We start from the raw sequence: 17,627 nt of genomic DNA, 5'->3' as shown, positions 1-17,627 counted from the left end.
TGATATGATTGTATGAATATTCTTTTTTATGATGCTGGTGGGGTGTTAAATAGGGATTCCCTGGTGTAGCAAAAAATCCACTTGTCAGTGCAGGAGGCACAGGTTTGATCCCTGAGTTGGGAAGATCCCCTGGAGAAAGAAATGGCAACCTGCTCCAGTATTCTTGCCTGGAAAATCTCGTGGACAGAGGAGCCTGGCAGACTACAGTCCATGAGGTCGCAAAGGGTCAGACATGGCTTAGTGACTAAACAGCAACAAAGGGTGATAACGGGGCTGATTAATTTTGAAATGTTGAATATCGGCCATTCAGATCTGTAATAAATCCCACCTGGTAGTGGTCTGTTATTCTTTTTATACTTTGCTGAGTTCTGTTTGCTGATATTCTGTTGAGGATTTTTGCATGTAAATTCACAATCAGTATTAGCCTGTGGTTCTGCCTTTGGTTTTGCTCTCAGAGTAATACTGGCCTCACAGAATGAGTTGAAAAGTGCTCCCTTCTGTTCTGTTTTTTGGAAGAGATTGTATAAAATTGATGTAAATTCTTTAAAATGTTTGGTAAAATCTCCACCGAACCCATCTGTGCCTAGAGATTTCTTTATATATTTGTTATAAATTCAGAGTCTTTAATCATTTGTTTCATTTTGGCAGGTGTTTGGTAATTTGTAGTTTTTGAGGAATGTGTCTGTTTCTTCTAAGTTGTCAAATTTGTGAGCATGAGGTTGCTTGTAGCAGTCTCTAAGTGTGCTCTTTTAAAAATTTTTTATAGGAGTAGTTGCTTTACTGGAGGAGGGCATGGCAGCCCACTGCAGTACTCTTGCCTGGAGAATCCCATGGACGGAGGAGCCTGGTGGGCTGCAGTCCATGGGGTCGCAGAGAGTCGGACACGACTGAGTGACTGACAGTATAGTTGCCTGACATGTTAGTTTCCACAGTACAGCAGAGTGAGTCAGCTAGAGGTGTACATGCGGGCCCTGTTTCTTAGACTCCCTTCCTGTTTGTGTGTGTCCCATTTAGCTCACCGTGGAGCATTGAGGAGAGTTCCCTGAGCTATACAGTAGTGTTCTTATTCGTTATCTGCTTTATACGTCGTATCAATAGTATATATATGTCAATCCCAGTCTCCTAATTCATCCCACCACCCCTCCTTTCCTCACTCGACGTCCATAGGTTTGTTCTCTACGTCTGTGTCTCTATTTCTGCTTTGCAGATAAGATCATCTACACCCTTTGTCTAGATCCCACATATATGCATTAATATGATATTTGTTTTTCTGACTTACTTCACTCCATGACAGTTTCCAAGTCCATTCACATCTCTACAAATGACCCAGTTTCATTCCTTTTTACGGCTGAGTAATATTCCTCTGTGAGTGTGTGTGTGTGTGTGTGTGTGTGTGTATGTGTGTGCGCATGCACGCACGCATACACATGCGCCACATCTTTTTTTTACCACCTAAAGCATTTTGTGTTGGGTATAGCGGAATCTTGTGAGAGTTTCAGGTGAACTGTGAAGGGACTCAGCCACACGTATAGATGTGTCCATTCTCCCCCAACTCCCTTCCCGTCTAGGCTGCCACATAACATCAAGCAGAGTTCCTTGTGCTGTCCAATAGTGTTTGGTTGATCTCCATTTTAAATATAGCGGTGTGTACATGACCTTCCCAAAGTCCTTAACTGTCCCCTCCCCCTGGCAGCCATGAGTTCATTTTCTAAGTCTGTGAGTTTCTTTCTGTTTTGTAAGTAAGTTCATTTGTATCATTTCTTTTTAGGTTCCATATATTAGGGATGTCATATGATATTTTTCCTTCTCGGTCTGACTGACTTCACTCTGTATGACAGTCTCCAGGTCCATTCACATCTCTACAGATGACCCGACTTTGTTTATTTTTATGGCTGAGTAATATTCCATTGTGTGTGTGTGTATATGTATGCCACATTGTCTTTATCCGTTCCTGTGATGGTCATGTCTTAGCTTGCTTCCTTGTCCTGGCTATTGTAAATGGTGCTGCAGTGAATATTGGGCTGCATGTGTCTTTTTTAATTATGTTTTCCCCTGGATGTGCCCACTAATGGGATTGCTGGGTCATATGGTAGTTCTGTTTTTAGTTTTTTAAGGAACCTCCATACTGTTCTCCACAGTGGCTGTACCAGTTTATATTCCCAACAGCAGCACTTCTTACTGTGCTTTTCATAGATGGGAAATCTGTTATGTCCTGTTTCCTGACATTGGTAATTTGTATCTTCTCTTGTTTTAATCTTTGTCAGTCTTACTAGAGGTTCCCTGCTCTTTGAAGGGGCTTACAGTTTTCTCCTCTACCAACGCAGTACTTTTTCCAGGGCTGGAGTGTGATTTTTGTGAGTCTTGTGTGTGTTTTGTTTTTTTTTCAATTCAAAATCATAAGGCTTTTTTACTTCTATTCACTTTTAGCTCCAGTATAATAACTTTTTTCCTCTTACTACCCCAGTTGCTTTCTTTTGATTTCTTACTTAAAATAGAGCAACTACTCCAGTAATCCCAAGTTTCTACTTTAGTAAACTAGAAACAGAAGAGCAAATTAAATCCAATGTAAGCAGAAGAAATAATATGAATTAGAGCAGAAACCATTGAAGTGAAAACAGGAAATCAGTAGAGACAATCAGTGACACCAAAGGCTTTTTTTTTTTTAAAGGTCAGTAAAAATTGATAAACCCTTAGGCAGGCTAAGAAAAAAAAAAAAAAGAGGATACAAATCACTAGTATAAGAAATGAAAAAGAGGGCAGATCCCACAGACATTAAAAGGATAATAAAGCTCTGTGTTGACCTAGTGGGGTATAATGGGCAGGGGGTGGGGGCGCGGCTCGAGAGGGAGAATAAACGTACTTAAGCTGATGCACTTGTAGGCAGAAACACACAGCATGGTAAAGCAGTTATCCTCCAATTAAAACAAATTTTAAAAGCGGATAATAAAGTAGTAAGAGTAATAAACAGCTTGTGCCCCTAAAAATTTTTAGCTCTATGCCTAAAAATTAGATAACCTAGTTAAATAAACCGATTCCTTGAAAGACACAGGTGCCAAAACTCACACAAGAAGAATAATGACAATACAAAATGGCTTACATCTATTAAAGAAATTGAGTCTGTAATTAATGTCATTCCAAACAGAAAGCACACACCCAGATGGGCGCACTGGGTACATTCTACCAAACTCTCAAGGAAGAAATTATCCCGGTTGTCTACAGTCTCTTCCAGTGGGTGGAAGCAGAGGAAAATCTTCTAGTTTATTCTGTGAGGCCAGCATTACGTAATGCCAAAACAAGACAGGCATCACAAGAAAACTACTGACTAAGATCTATCAGGAATACAGGTGTAGAAATCCCTAATAAAATATTAGCAAATGTGATCAACTAATGTATAAAAAGAATTCAATTCAGTTGCTCAGTCGTGTCCCACTCTCTGCGACCACATGAACTGCAGTCCCCTTCTCCTGCCCTCAGTCTTTCCCAGCATCAGGGTCTTTTCCAGTGAGTCAGCTTTTCACATCAGGTGGCCAAAGTTTTGGAGTTTCAACTTCAGCATCAGTCCTTCCAATGAACACCCAGGACTGATCTCTTTTAGGATGGACTGGTTGGATCTCCTTGCAGTCCAAGGACTCTCAAGAGTCTTCTCCAACATCACAGTTCAACACAATCAAGTAGGGTTTATTCCAGATATGCAAGGCTGCTACAATATAGCAGTTACTCAAAATGTTCTCTGAATTACCTATGTCAAATTTCAAAATATATCATCATGGTAGAATATTATTTTAAAAAACAATGTCCTATTGACTCAGAAATCAGACCTCCACCATCTGACTTGGGGGTAGCATGGTTCATGAGACTAGTGGAGGAACTGAATTTGAGTCCCACTTCTCTTATGTACTTACTGGCTGTGACTTAAGGCAGTTTTTCAGTTTCTAACCTTGTCTTTTAGGATTAATCTCACTTAAGAGAAATAATATATATGAAAGGGCTTTGTAAACTAAAAAGTGCTAAAATGTGAATTACTTTTGAGTGAGAGAAAAGGCCTTCTGATTAAACCAAAAGTATGACAGGTGGGACATACAGCCCAGTACCCCTAATTTCTTTATTCTTTAGGGGCCACTGACTTTAAAAATAAATGCAATTCTGTAAACTATAATGATGGTAGTATTGTTGAATGCCTGCTAAATTTCAGACTTTACACAATAAGCTTGGCTGTTTTTCCTGTTCACAGTAAATGAAAAGCAAAATATTAGAACTGGTACAGGGCTGTTAAAAGCCAGGCAGGGACTTCTCTGGTTGTCCAGTGGATAAGACTGCGCTTTATCACAGGGGGGCTGAGATTTGATCCCTGGTCAGGGGACTAGATCCCACATGCCACAACTAAGGCCTGGTTCAGCCTAAATAAATTAAAAAAATATATATGGTAAATAAAAAGCTCGTCAAAGCAACAATGGTAAGAAATTGTAGTAGACTGAGGGAGGAAGCCTATATTAAAAGAATTATAGAAACCTAACAGAAGCAGAAGATATTAAGAAGAGGTGGCAAGAATACACAGAAGAACTGTACAAAAAAGATCTTCATGACCCAGATAATCACGATGGTGTGGTCACTCACCTAGAGCCAGACATCCTGGAATGTGAAGTCAAGTGGGCCTTAGAAAGCATCACTACGAACAAAGCTAGTGGATGTGATGGAATTGCAGCTGAGCTATTTCAAATCCTGAAAGATGATGCTGTGAAAGTGCTGCACTCACTATGCCAGCAAATTTGGAAAACTCAGCAGTGGCCACAGGACTGGAAAAGGTCCGTTTTCATTCCAATCCCTAAGAAAGGCAATCCCAAAGAATGCTCAAACTACCGCACAGTTGCACTCATCTCACACGCTAGTAAGGTAATGCTCAAAATTCTCCAAGCCAGGCTTCAACAGGACGTGAACCATGAACTTCCAGATGTTCAAGGTGGTTTTAGAAAAGGCAGAGGAACCAGAGATCAAATTGCCAACATCCGCTGGATCATCGAAAAAGCAAGAGAATTCCAGAAAAACATCTATTTCTGTTTTATTGACTACGCCAAAGCCTTTGACTGTGTGGATCACAATAAACTGTGGAAAACTATGAAGGAGATGGGAATACCAGACCACCTGACCTGCCTCTTGAGAAATCTGTATGCAGGCCAGGAATCAACAGTTAGAACTGGACATGGAACAGCAGACTGGTTCCAAATAGGAAAAGGAGTACGTCAAGGCTGTATATTGTCACCCTGCTTCTTTAACTGATATGCAGAGTACATCATGAGAAATGCTGGGCTGGAAGAAGCACAAGCTGGAATCAAGATTGCCGGGAGATATATCAATAACCTCAGATATGCAGATGACACCACCCTTATGGCAGAAAGTGAGAGGAACTAAAAAAGCCTGTTGATGACAGTGAAAGAGGAGAGTGAAAAAGTTGGCTTAAAGCTCAACATTCAGAAAACTAAGATCATGGTATCTGGTCCCATCACCTCATGGGAAATAGATGGGGAGACAGTGGAAACAGTGAGAGACTTTATTTTTGGGGGCTCCAAAATCACTGCAAATGGTGACTGCAGCCATGAAATTAAAAGATGCTTATTCCTTGGAAGAAAAGTTATGACCAACCTAGATAGCATATTAAAAAGCAGAGACATTACATTGCCAACAAAGGTCCGTCTGGCAAAGGCTATGGTTTTTCCAGTGGTCATGTATGGGTGTGAGAACTGGACTGTGAAGAAAGCTGAGCGCCAAAGAATTGATGCTTTTGAACTGTGGTGTTGGAGAAGACTCTTGAGAGTCGCTTGGACTGCAAGGAGATCCAGCCAGTCCATCCTGAAGGAGATAAGTCCTGGGTGTTCATTGGAAGGACTGATGCTGAAGCTGAAACTCCAATACTTTGGCCACCTCATGCAAAGAGTTGACTCATTGGAAAAGACCCTGATGCTGGGAGGGATTGGGGGCAGGAGGAGAAGGGGACAACAGAGGATGAGATGGCTGGATGGCATCACCGACTCGATGGGCATGAGTCTCAGTAAACTCCGGGAGTTGGTGATGGACAGGGAAGCCTGGTGTGCTGCGGTTCATGGGGTCACAAAGAGTCGGACACGATCGAATGACTGAACTGAAGTCTTCTAGGGGGCACTTACAGCAGTGTTTAGCAAAATTTAAATGTGTATACCCTTTGATGTAGTATTAACTTGTAGAAATTTATTCTAAAAGTATAATCTGACAAATAAACATATCTGCATGGATATTTATTTTAGCTTTACTTCTCATGGTTAAAAATTGGGAGTAACATAAATATACCTCGGGAAGGGTTTTGATAAGCACATCGTGGTCCAGTACATCCTCAGAGTGGTATTGTACTAGAGAGCTGATGAACCTCTATGTCTGTTGATAAAGAGGACAGTGATTTATTGTAAACCCTCAGGAGTACTGTAATCCCAGCTTAATAAATTTGCATAAAATGTGTATGGAGTGTCTGGAAGGAAGATATGGCAAAACAGTGGACAGTAATTTTGGGAGGAGGGGTGATTACAGATTTTTTTTTAAGCTTTTGTCTCTACTAAGTATTTATAGTTATCTTGTATTTTTTAAATGTTATTTTTAAATTAGGGATGTGGATTTTCTTCTTTTTCCCCAGGCTTATTGAGATTTAGTTGTTATATAGCATTGTGTAGTATATACTTGATTGATGAGGCTGAATCTTGGTGGTTACCACAGTGACAAGGGCTATTGCTGGGACTGAATACATTGAGAGTTCTTATGACACAATTATTTTCTAGGGAAGTGGAAAATCAACTTTAGCAAAGGCAATCGGTAAAGAAGCATTTGATACATTGGATGCCCATGTGGAAATAATTGACTGTAAAGCTTTACGAGGTATGAATATGGTAATATTCTACATAAATGTCTTTTTTGGTAGAAAGAAATGTTTCTATTTAATGCTAAGTAATAAATACAGATAGCTAATTTTTATTTAATTTTTCTGTTTGTCATTTGGTCATTGAAATTACTTAGAAATTTTAGATCTTTGGCATTCTAATGTTTTTAATAAAAATTTTAAAACTCCCCATATTTGCTGGAGGCTTTTTTTTCCCCTAGCCAAAACTCTTTGTAGACAATACTCCTAAACAATGCCAGTTTGCACAACTCTGAGAAAACTGGTATTTAGAATATACTCTAATTGGGATAGGTTACTTCTGAATTGCTTTGGGGAACTCGTAGGGTGACTGCTTCAGGGGAGGGAAAGTGGGTGGCTGTAGACAGCAGAGAGGAAATTTACAACCTACCACACACAGCTGACTCTTGAACAGTGAGTGTCTTAGGGGTACCAACCCTCCATGAAGCCAAAAATCTTTGTATAACTTATAGTCAGCCCTCTGAACATGTGTTTCTGCTGTATCCACGAATTCAACCAACCTTGGACCGTATAATATTGTAGTATTTCCTACTGGAAAAAATCCACATATATATAAGTACACTTGCACAGTTCAAACCTATATTGTTCAAGGGTCAGCTGTACACTTATACTTCTGAAAGTCTGTAACATATTATTATCCAATAGTTTAAGAATCAGAAAAATTTTACTGAGTAGTTAATTTTTTCTCCCCTTGCTACCTCTCCTACTCACAACTAGTCATTATATTGTGTTTATTAATCTAGCATATAGTAAACAACTAAGAAATAGCCTTTTTTTTAAATATTTTTTTGATGTGGACCATTTTTAAAGTCTTTATTGAATTTGTTAGAATATTGTTTCTGTTTTATGTTTTGGTTTTCCGGCCACAAGGCATATGGGATCCTAGCTCCCTGGCCAGGGAATGAACCTGCACCCCTTGCATTGGAAGGTGAAGTCTTAATCACTGGGCTGCCAGGGAAGTCCCAAGAAATAGCCTTTGAAAACCCATTACTTCATATTCTATAAAGTTGGTTTTTAGAGACCTTGTCCTTAGAGTCTTGCTTGCAGCCTCATGTGAAAATTTTAAGATTGAAGTAACAGGAACTCTTGACCTTTCTTGTGAATTGGTATGTTCTCTATTCTTTGAAAATGAAAAGTTTGTAATTCACCATGAAGATGGAAGTCAAATTAGTAATTTAAATATAGCAATTCTAGGATCTTGAGGCAGCTATATTTGTGTTTGCTTTTATCTGATTCTTGACCCCTTACTTTCATTTATATTTTCCCACATCCTGTTTTTATTTTACTGTTTTGTTATAAATAGGGATCTGAAATTCTCCATGGAATGAACAAACGCATATGTATAGAAATTATAGTAGCATAGTCTTTCAGTTTTATAAAATTCAGTACTTTACTGAGTCCTTTGAAGCTGTATTAATTAAACTGTGTTAATGACTAACAATTTTAGTGATTGGTATGTTAACAAAATACTGTATGGATTAAATTTGCATAGTCAAATCAATATTGAGCTTTTCTAATGCTTTCAAGGGCAGCCTGAACTCTCTCAGCCTTCAAATAACATTAAAACCACTTTGTATCTCCTGTGTTAAGGAAAAAGGCTTGAAAACATACAGAAGACCCTAGCAGCAGCTTTCTCAGAGGCGCTGTGGCGGCAGCCCTCTGTTGTTCTGTTGGACGATCTGGACCTCGTCGTTGGCCGCTCTGCGCTCCCGGAACACGAGCATGGTCTGGAGGCCGTTCAGAGCCAGCGGCTCGCCCACGGTAACGCACACGTCCTGCTGGCTGCAGGCCTTTTCCTTTCTCAGTCTGTACTTTTAGTGTTAGCAGTAAATCTGTGCTCTTCAGAGAACAGAATATGTGCTATGTAATGTGTTGCTTTTGAGGCCTCTGGGAACATTGTATAATTGTGTAGTTATCTTGTATTGGCAAGATCCATAGAGCAGTGTGAACATTCTCCAACCTCATCATTAGTCTTTGGGGCCGTATTCTCCTCTGCAGTGGGTTTCCATTTCCTTCTCCAGGGGATCTTCCCGACCCAGGGATTGAACGCAGGTCTCCCACGTTGCAGGCAGATTCCTTACCATCTAAGCCGTCAGGGAAGTTCTCCCTTCTCCACTTATTAGAAATTGCTGAACTGTACAGCTTTACTCTTGTTTTGCTCATTTGACAAATACTTCTCTATCGCTCATGCACAGTCTCTAGTCTCAGAGTCTTGGAGAGGAGATAAAAGTAAACAGAGTTAGTACAGAAGACTCACAGTGATAGCCGCCATGTGTTGACTGCGAGGGGTTGCTTTGTATTCCCCATGCAGACACTCTCCTGGTTTTCCAGTTGAGTAAATGGAAACTCAAGGTCAGGGAATTTGACCAGGAAGACACAACTAGGAGGTGGGTAGGATGTGTTCTGCTGGAAGTGTGTCCAGGGCGCAGTAGGAGCACATATACTAAACTGGAGGTGGTTGGGTAAGAAGTTGTCAGGGGAGGTTTCTGAGAGGAGTTCAAACTGAGATGAGTTTTGATGAAGGAGTAGAAATTGGCGCGGAGCTGCCAAAGGTCCAAGTAATTCCAGTGGAGCTTAGGGTTCTAGGAGAGGATGGGATCAGGAGTTGGAGGATTTGACAGTGTTCTTCTGCATCAGGATTCTTACGAGATGAATCCAGAATGCACCCATAACTGCTGGATCACCAAAATAGTGTTAATTTCACATTTGGAATCTCGTAGTGTCTGAAAGACTTGCTAGTCTCGTGTTTAAGGGAATGCTGCAGATTCCTAGGTCAGGATCAGATGTACGTTTTTAAGGCCTGTTTCAGTTCTTACCTCATACCAGTCAAACCTTTCTTGAGCTAGGTTGTCCAGAAAGCCATAGGTATATAAGCTGTATTTTGCTTGCTCAATAGAACACAACATGAAAGTTTTTCATCCTTCTATAATACTTATTTCAGAGACTCCTTTTCTTTTTTTTTCTTTCATTTATTTTTATTAGTTGGAGGCTAATTACTTTACAGTATTGTAGTGGTTTTTGTCATACATTGACATGAATCAGCCATGGATTTACACGTATTCCCCATCCCGATCCCCCCTCCCACCTCCCTCTTCACCCGATTCCTCTGGGTCTTCCCAGTGCACCAGGCCCGAGCACTTGTCTCATGCTGGTGATCTGTTTCACCCTTGATAATATACATGTTTCGATGCTGTTCTCTTGAAACATCCCACCCTCGCCTTCTCCCACAGAGTCCAAAAGTCTGTTCTGTACATCTGTGCAGAGACTCCTTTTCATTTATCTGTTGAGATCCAGAAGTTTACCTAGTAAGAACCAACCTCACTAGGCATGGTTCTGAGTACACGGCATTTACATTGCTTCCCTTGCCTCTGTTAGAGTAACTGGAACCTGGCCAGTACTAGGTCCTCAGTCTAGATGAACTGCAGAATGAGTGGAAGATGTAATTTTTGAAAGGTAAAGAGGGGCCATACCTTTCATACTCTACTTTAAAGCTCGACTTTAGGTTATTATTATTATTATTTTTTTTTTTAAAGTTGAATTTGTTCTGATTTTCACTCAAAAAACCACTACAATATTGTAAAGTAACTAGGTTATTATTTTTAATTAGTGTATGATTTTAAAATTTCACTTTTATATAATAAGCTTTTACACTGTGTTGCTCAATTCCAGCTTTGAACGATGTGGTGAAAGAATTTATTTCCATGGGAAGTTTGGTTGCGCTGATTGCTACGAGCCAGTCTCAACATTCTCTGCATCCCTTACTTGTTTCTGCTCAAGGAGTTCACGTATTCCAGTGCGTCCAGCACATTCAACCTCCTGACCAGGTAACTTACTACTTGTGAGGACTGTTGAAATGTGTCCCCTTCTATATAAATTATTTATCCATTTTATTAATGATGTATAACTTTAATTTAAATGTAATGCTTATGTTAGTGATCCTAAGAAGACTTAAAATCAACCTTCAGTGCGTGTTTTACTTAGATACAAAATTCTCATCTGTAACCATGTGAAATATTACCAGGTACTTTCCAAGGAAATATCTTTTTTGAAAAGAACATTTCTTCTGTTTTTCTTATTAAAGTTTTTTTTTTTACTCCATTTAAAAAGAAACAAAAAACCCTGAAAATTCTGAACTGCTTCATTCCATATCAGTAAAATCTATAAATACACTATGGAAATTAGAATTCTTTTTAGATTTAGTGAGATACAGTTGACAAGAACAATTATATATATTTAAAGTGTACCACAGTGATTTGATATACATATACATTGTGGAATATTTACCACAGTCAAGTTCCTTAACACATCCATTACCTCATATATTTACCTTTAAGAGTTTCTCCTTTTAAAAATGTGACTAGCTAAAACATTTTTTTTTTTACCAGCACTAATATTCTGTGCCCACTGTGATTCTGACATCCGTTTCCAGGATGTGGGGTTTCTTCCCCTCACCACCAAGCGATTCTTGTAGACCAGATGGGTGTCCCACATCAGCCTGACTCTGACACTGCCCAGAGCGCATCAGATTCCCCGGGTTGAGGGCTCAGCCCCACAAGATGTCCTCCACATCAGATGCCAGTGTTACCCGTGCTCCTGAATGGTTTTCTGTCAGAGGTTCCCTTGACTGCCTCTTTGGGTTGCGTTAATTTTCAATAGCAAGTCACAGAACTTAGAAAACTAGTTCACTCAGTGGATTACCAGCTTGTTACAAAGAGTATGAACAGATAAAAATCAGCAGTCAGGTGAAAAGGCACACAGGATGAGGTCGGGCACAAAAGAGCGTCTGTCCTTGCGGAGTTTGGGACTTGGTCTGGGTCTCCAGCCTGAAAGCGAGTGCGCTCCTTGCCCAGTCGTGTCTGACTCGTTGCCAGCCCATGGACGGCAGCCCGCCAGGCTTCTCTGTCTGTGGGATTCTCCAGGCGAGAATACTGGAGTGGGTTGCCAGTTCCTTCTTCTCGGGATCTTCCCAACTCAGGGACTGAACCCAGGTCTCCTGCGCTGCAGGTGGGTTCTTTACTGTCTGAGCTGCCGGGGAAGCCCTCCTCCCGCCTGGGAGCTCTGCAGACCCTGTCCTTTTGGGGTTTTGTGGGAACTCTGTTACGTAGGCATTGTTAATTAAATCATTGGCCATTGGCACTGACTCAGCCTCCAGTCCCTCTCCCTCCTGGGAAATCAGGGGTTGGGACTGAAAGCTTCAGTTCTCTAGCCTAGGTAGGTTACTGTGGCAACCAACCCCTGTACTTAGGTGCTCCCAAAAGTCACCTCATCAACATAAACTCAGATGTGGCTGAAAGGGGTTTGTTAGGAATGTCAAGACACGTTTATCACTCTTATCATTTAGGACATTTTACGGGCTTTAGGAACTCTGTGCCAGGAGCATGACAAAGACCAAATGTACATAAGCACACACAACCCATCATCTCCTTTGGGGCTTACAGTCCTGATGGTTTTAGTGGCAGCACGCTCCAAGAATGTTCCCAGACAGGCAGCCATATTTTAACTTTCCATTTAAAATTCTTACCTAGCATCCACGCTAAGTACTCAGACCCTATGCCGATTAACTGTTATTGTAGTTAGGGTGTCTGGGGTGGTCAGGTACACACTGCTGTATTCAAAACGGATAACCAGCAAGGACCGACGGTAGCACAGGGAACCCCGCTCAATGTCATGCGGCAGCCTGGGTGGGAGGGGGGTCTGGGGGGAGGATGGACCCTTGTGTATGTGTGGCCGAGCCCCTTCACTGCCCACTGAAACTATTACAACAGTCTTGTTAATCAGCTATACCCCAATACAAGATAAAAAGTTTACTTAAAAAAAACCCATCACATTGTACACTTTAAATATCTTATCATTTTATTTGTCAATTATATCTCAAAGCTGAAGGAAAAGCAAAGGATAAAAATATACTTGTTATTAAGCATAACAGAACATAGTGATATCAACCACTAAATGTTTTTAGAATTATGTTTTATGGGAATAACAACAACAAAATACTCTTAAAGGAGCCAAAATAAAAATCTTTTTACTGGAGAAAGAGCAGTCATTTATCAATGTAATTCTTTTTACAGCTTTATTAAGGTATAAAAAAATTGAAGACAACAAACTCACTATTTAAAGTGTACAATTTGGGAGTTTCCCGATGGAATGCTGGTTAGGATTCAGCTCTTTCACTGCTGTGGCCCAGGTTCAGTTACTGGTTGGGAAACTGAGATCCTGCAAGCCACACATTGCAACCAAAAAATAAAATAAAAAATTACAGTGTGCATTTGATGAGTTTTAACCTGTGTATGTACTGTGAAACCATCACCACAGTTAAGGCAACAAACGGTTCCCTCCCTCCCCAGTGTATCCTTGGTGGCCCTTTGCAGTCACCACCCCCCAGTCTATCTGCAGGCAAACACAGGCTGCTTTCTGTGCCTGCAGATTATGGCAACCGGGTTTTCCCCAAAATACAAGTACAAAAGTTTGCACTCAAGTAAAATTATAAATTTGAATTTTGTGTTTTTTTTCTTAGGATCAAAGATGTGAAATTCTGCATACTATATTAAAAACTAAACTGAACTGTGACATGAAGAGGTTCACCGGTCTTGATCTGCAGCGTATAGCTAAAGAAACCGAAGGCTTTGTGGCCAGAGATTTTACCATGCTTGTGGATCGAGCCATACATTCTCGTCTCTCTCAGCAGAATGTGTACAGCAGGGAAGGTACGTTTTATTGCTGAAACCAAAATTTCGTTCCTTCCTTCCGTTGTGGAGAAATGTAGTAAGGTAAGAATTAAATATAGTCCATGTTAGCATTCAATTAAGCAGGTATTTGAGTAGAAAATGGCATTTCCAGCTAAATTAATGACATTTTTTTAACCGAGTTAAGATTGGCTAAGTGAAATCAGATGGGGAAAGACAAATACCACATGATTCTATTCATGTGGAACATAAAAAACAAAATAAATGAACAGACCAAACCAAACATAAATACGTAGACCTGAAGAAGAGAGTGGTGGTTACTAGAGGGGAGGGCAAGCTGGGTGAGTGAGAATTCATATGTAGATGAGACTACCAACAGAAGTTGTGTTTATTTTTAAACAGAATTAGTTTTGACAACATTGGACTTCCAAAACGCTCTCCGAGAATTTATTCCTGTGTCTCTGCGAGATGTCAACCTACATAAACCTAGGGACCTGGGCTGGGATAGGATCGGTGGGCTACATGAAGTGCGGCAGACACTAGTGGATACTATCCAGTTACCAGCCAAGGTACTTAAAAAATTGAGTACTCCCTGCTTCCTGTAAAACCCCTGAATCACTGGCTCTGGCTGTATGTGTTGGCTTGCCCAGTCTCAGTTTGACCCAACAAGAATTTATTGTTACCAAATAAACGTCCAGTCCTATTTTGGGCACTTGAACAGATTTTTTAAAGTATTTGATATAGTCCTTGCCCATAAAGCTGGGGTGATGTTTACAGTAAATAACTTATTTTTATTTTTGCCTGCACTGGGTCTTCATTGCTTTGTGGGGTTGCCTCTAGTGGTGAGCAGGGCCTGCTGCTCCCTGCAGTGCCCGAGCTTCTCATTGCAGTGGCATCTCCCATTGTGGAGCACAGGCCCTGTAGGGCACGCGGGCTTCAGTAGATGTGGCACATGGGCTTAGCTGCTCCAAGGCGTGTAGAATCTTCCTGGACCAGGGATCGAACCCATGTCCTCTGCATCGGCTGGCGGATTCTCATCCACTGTGCCACCAGGGAAGTCCTGTAGTAAAAATACAGTTTGATGTCAATTTCAGAGTTCTTGGATTTTTCTTGAATAATTCACATTTCACTGAAGCTTATGAGCCATCAGCTAGGATTGAGCAGAAACAGATAGAAATCAACTAGAAGGTGGGAGAGTCAGTGAGGCCCACAGAACTCAGGATCAAGCCAGACTTGGTTGACAGTCTGGAAAGGCAGAGTTAGCAGGCAGCACCGACCAGGCTGACTGTTCTTTAGATCAGAAGTAGAATCTAGAAGGTGGTGTGTTTGGATGAGAATCGTGAGAGAGAAGGATCTTTGCATGAGATCAGGGACCCGACCGAAGATGAAGATAAATGGGCCGGGCCCTCAGTTACGGGTAAGTCCTGGGAACTGGCTGGTGGGGACTGGGACGTACTGAGTGCCGCTCACAACCGGGGGTTAAAGCCTGTGTGGCAGGACATGGGCGTGGGACGTGGCCTGCGGGGTCATGACCCGAAGGCTGGGTCTGGGCATCAGCATCAGTGTCCAGGTGTGTGAGGCCATCCGCATAAATGCTGACTTTGGGACCTCATTCAGATGAGAGTGGAGGTCAAGGTGAGGCTGGAATTGTGTCAACATGTGGGACTAAATAGACATACCAACAGAGGAGACCCAGTGGCTCAGGAGTGAGAAACCCACCTGCAGGAGACACGGGCTCAGTCCCTGGGTCAGGAAGAGCCCCTGGAGAAGACTGGCCGCCCACTGCAGTGGCCTTGCCCGGAGAATCCCGTGGACAGGGGCGCCTGGCCGGCTGCAGTCCACGGGGCAGCACAGAGTTGAACACGGCTGAGCACAAGCTCACACGCTGCCAGGGGAGACCGGTGGCTGCTGACAGAGCCAGAGGGTTTTCTTGCTGTTCAAAAAGTTTTCTTACGGAGAAGCTGGTGGTTTAGAGGGTGAAATAGAGCAGTCACATTACTTGTTCAGCATGGAATGTCCTGGGAGATTTTATTATTATCATTACACATGTTTCTTTATTATTTTCTTTCCTTGATTGGGTATATTTGAATAGATGTAGCATTCACAGCTTGCCCCATGAGCCATACAAGTGGAGGGCAGTATACTTACTTTTATTTTCTTAATGTTTGGGGGGATAAAACAGGAAAAATGGAAAGAAGTTCGGATCCATTTAGATGTGTTTTATGTGGAATGTATTCCATGGTCCAGTGGGAAAAATCTGTGATAGTTCCTTTGAGCTCATTTATTATCTTAAGTAGGAATGTTTTTTCTGTCATTGCACTGTTACAGAGATGGCAGTTGTTACCGTCCAAGGACTTTTTTCTGTACACTGATCTCTGGCTGCTCAGTCATTTGTTTCAGAGTTGAGCTCTTTGTCATATTTTTGTATTTTTCAGTACCCGGAACTATTTGCCAACTTGCCCATACGACAGAGGACGGGGGTGCTGCTGTATGGTCCCCCTGGGACAGGAAAGACCCTACTAGCCGGAGTAATTGCACGGGAAAGTGGAATGAACTTTATTAGTGTCAAGGTATGTTTGGCATTTTTCTTTTTTCTTTTTTTTTAATTGAGGCAAAACTTAACATCGTTATTTTAAAGTGTACATTTCAGTGGTATTTAATGCATTCTCGCTACTGTGTGGCCACCACCTCTCTAGTTGTAAAACCTTTTCATCACATTCTCCATCCCCCTCGCAATCCCCTGGGGATCACCAGTCTGCTTTCTGTCTCTCTGGATTTGCCTGTTCTAGATATTTCATAGAAAAGGAATCATGCCGTGTGTCACCTTTTGTGTCTGACTTCTTTCACTTACCATGATGTGTTCAGGGTTCATCCAAGTTGTAATGTGCCTCAGGACTTCAGGACTGTTTATGGCGGGATGATGTTCAGTCTTTTTTAAAGTTGGTGTGGATATGCCATGGTCTGGTGAACATCTGGGTTATGCCCACTTCTTAGCTGTTATGAATAATGCCCCTGTAAACATGTGTGTGTAAATTTTTGTGTGGACACATGCTTTCCGTTCTCTGGAATACACATATGCCTCAGAGTATAATTATATATATATATATAATCACTCATACGGTAATTCTGCGTGTAACTCTTTGAGGAACCACCAAACTTTTTTCATAGTGACTATACCGTTTTACATGTATAGCAGCGTGAGAGTGAGTATACCTATTTTTCCATCTCCTCGCCAACCCCATTTGTTTCTTGATAGTGGGTTAGTCTCATATTTGGAAAACTATTAATAGTAGAAGCAGTGATCAGTCTGTTAAGCTGTGTGGGAAAATGAATAATGAGGCATCTCTCTTTTGTAGGGCTTATTATTATGTTTTTGCTTAAGGCGGCAATAGAATTATGTGTAAATATTCAGATAAAAGAGCAAACTTGAAGGGGGAAGAAGAGCTAGAAGACTAGGGCCTGGAGACCACTCTCAGGCAGAAGGTGCAGTTTTTATGTTTCTGTTGTTGTCTGTATCTCACCCTTGCTGCATCACACCAAGTTTAAGTTTTCTCAGATGCAGGGTGAGTGTGGTACCAAAAGGACATGCTAGCAGATCACCAGGCAGTCACCAGGTGGCGCTAGTGGTAAAGACTGCCTGCCAATGCGTGCGACTTGGGTTTCATCCCTGGGTCTGGAAGATCCCTTGGAGTAGGAAATGGCACCCCACTCCAGTATTCTTCCCTGGAAAATTCCATGGGCAGTGGAACCTGGCAGGCTACAGTCCGTGGGGCTGCAAAGAGTCAGACCTCACTGGCACGCAGTGGATCATTTTGAGTAACGCTTCTCACTCCACCACTGGTGTGTCATTATGGTCTGGGATGTGGTGTCTTATTTGTACAGTGTCAGCGGCCCAGCCATATGTATTTGCCAGAGAGCAATTACATTTCAAGGCAAAGGAATCATAAGCAAATTTTCCCCCACCGCCTGGAAGTAGGGTGTTTCTGTGAAACACTTCCATAAACCAGAAT

The 17,627-nt window shown here is 41.5% G+C and overlaps 1 protein-coding gene across 1 annotated transcript in view; it reads left to right on the top strand.

Moving 5' to 3' along the window:
* Positions 1 to 17,627, top strand: part of PEX1 (peroxisomal biogenesis factor 1) — a 71,306-nt gene that overhangs the window by 31,987 nt on the left and 21,692 nt on the right. The window contains exons 11-16 of the mRNA XM_061164888.1: positions 6,798 to 6,894; positions 8,525 to 8,695; positions 10,604 to 10,758; positions 13,449 to 13,638; positions 14,020 to 14,186; positions 16,053 to 16,187. Of these exons, the coding sequence (XP_061020871.1) occupies positions 6,798 to 6,894; positions 8,525 to 8,695; positions 10,604 to 10,758; positions 13,449 to 13,638; positions 14,020 to 14,186; positions 16,053 to 16,187 (915 nt within the window). The remainder of the gene's footprint in view (positions 1 to 6,797; positions 6,895 to 8,524; positions 8,696 to 10,603; positions 10,759 to 13,448; positions 13,639 to 14,019; positions 14,187 to 16,052; positions 16,188 to 17,627) is intronic.

Source organism: Dama dama, chromosome 18 (assembly GCF_033118175.1).
Source record: "Dama dama isolate Ldn47 chromosome 18, ASM3311817v1, whole genome shotgun sequence".
NCBI classification, from domain to species: Eukaryota; Metazoa; Chordata; class Mammalia; order Artiodactyla; family Cervidae; genus Dama; species Dama dama.
The sequence above is the reverse complement of the archived record's forward strand: the minus strand, read 5'-3'. Positions and strand labels throughout refer to the sequence as shown.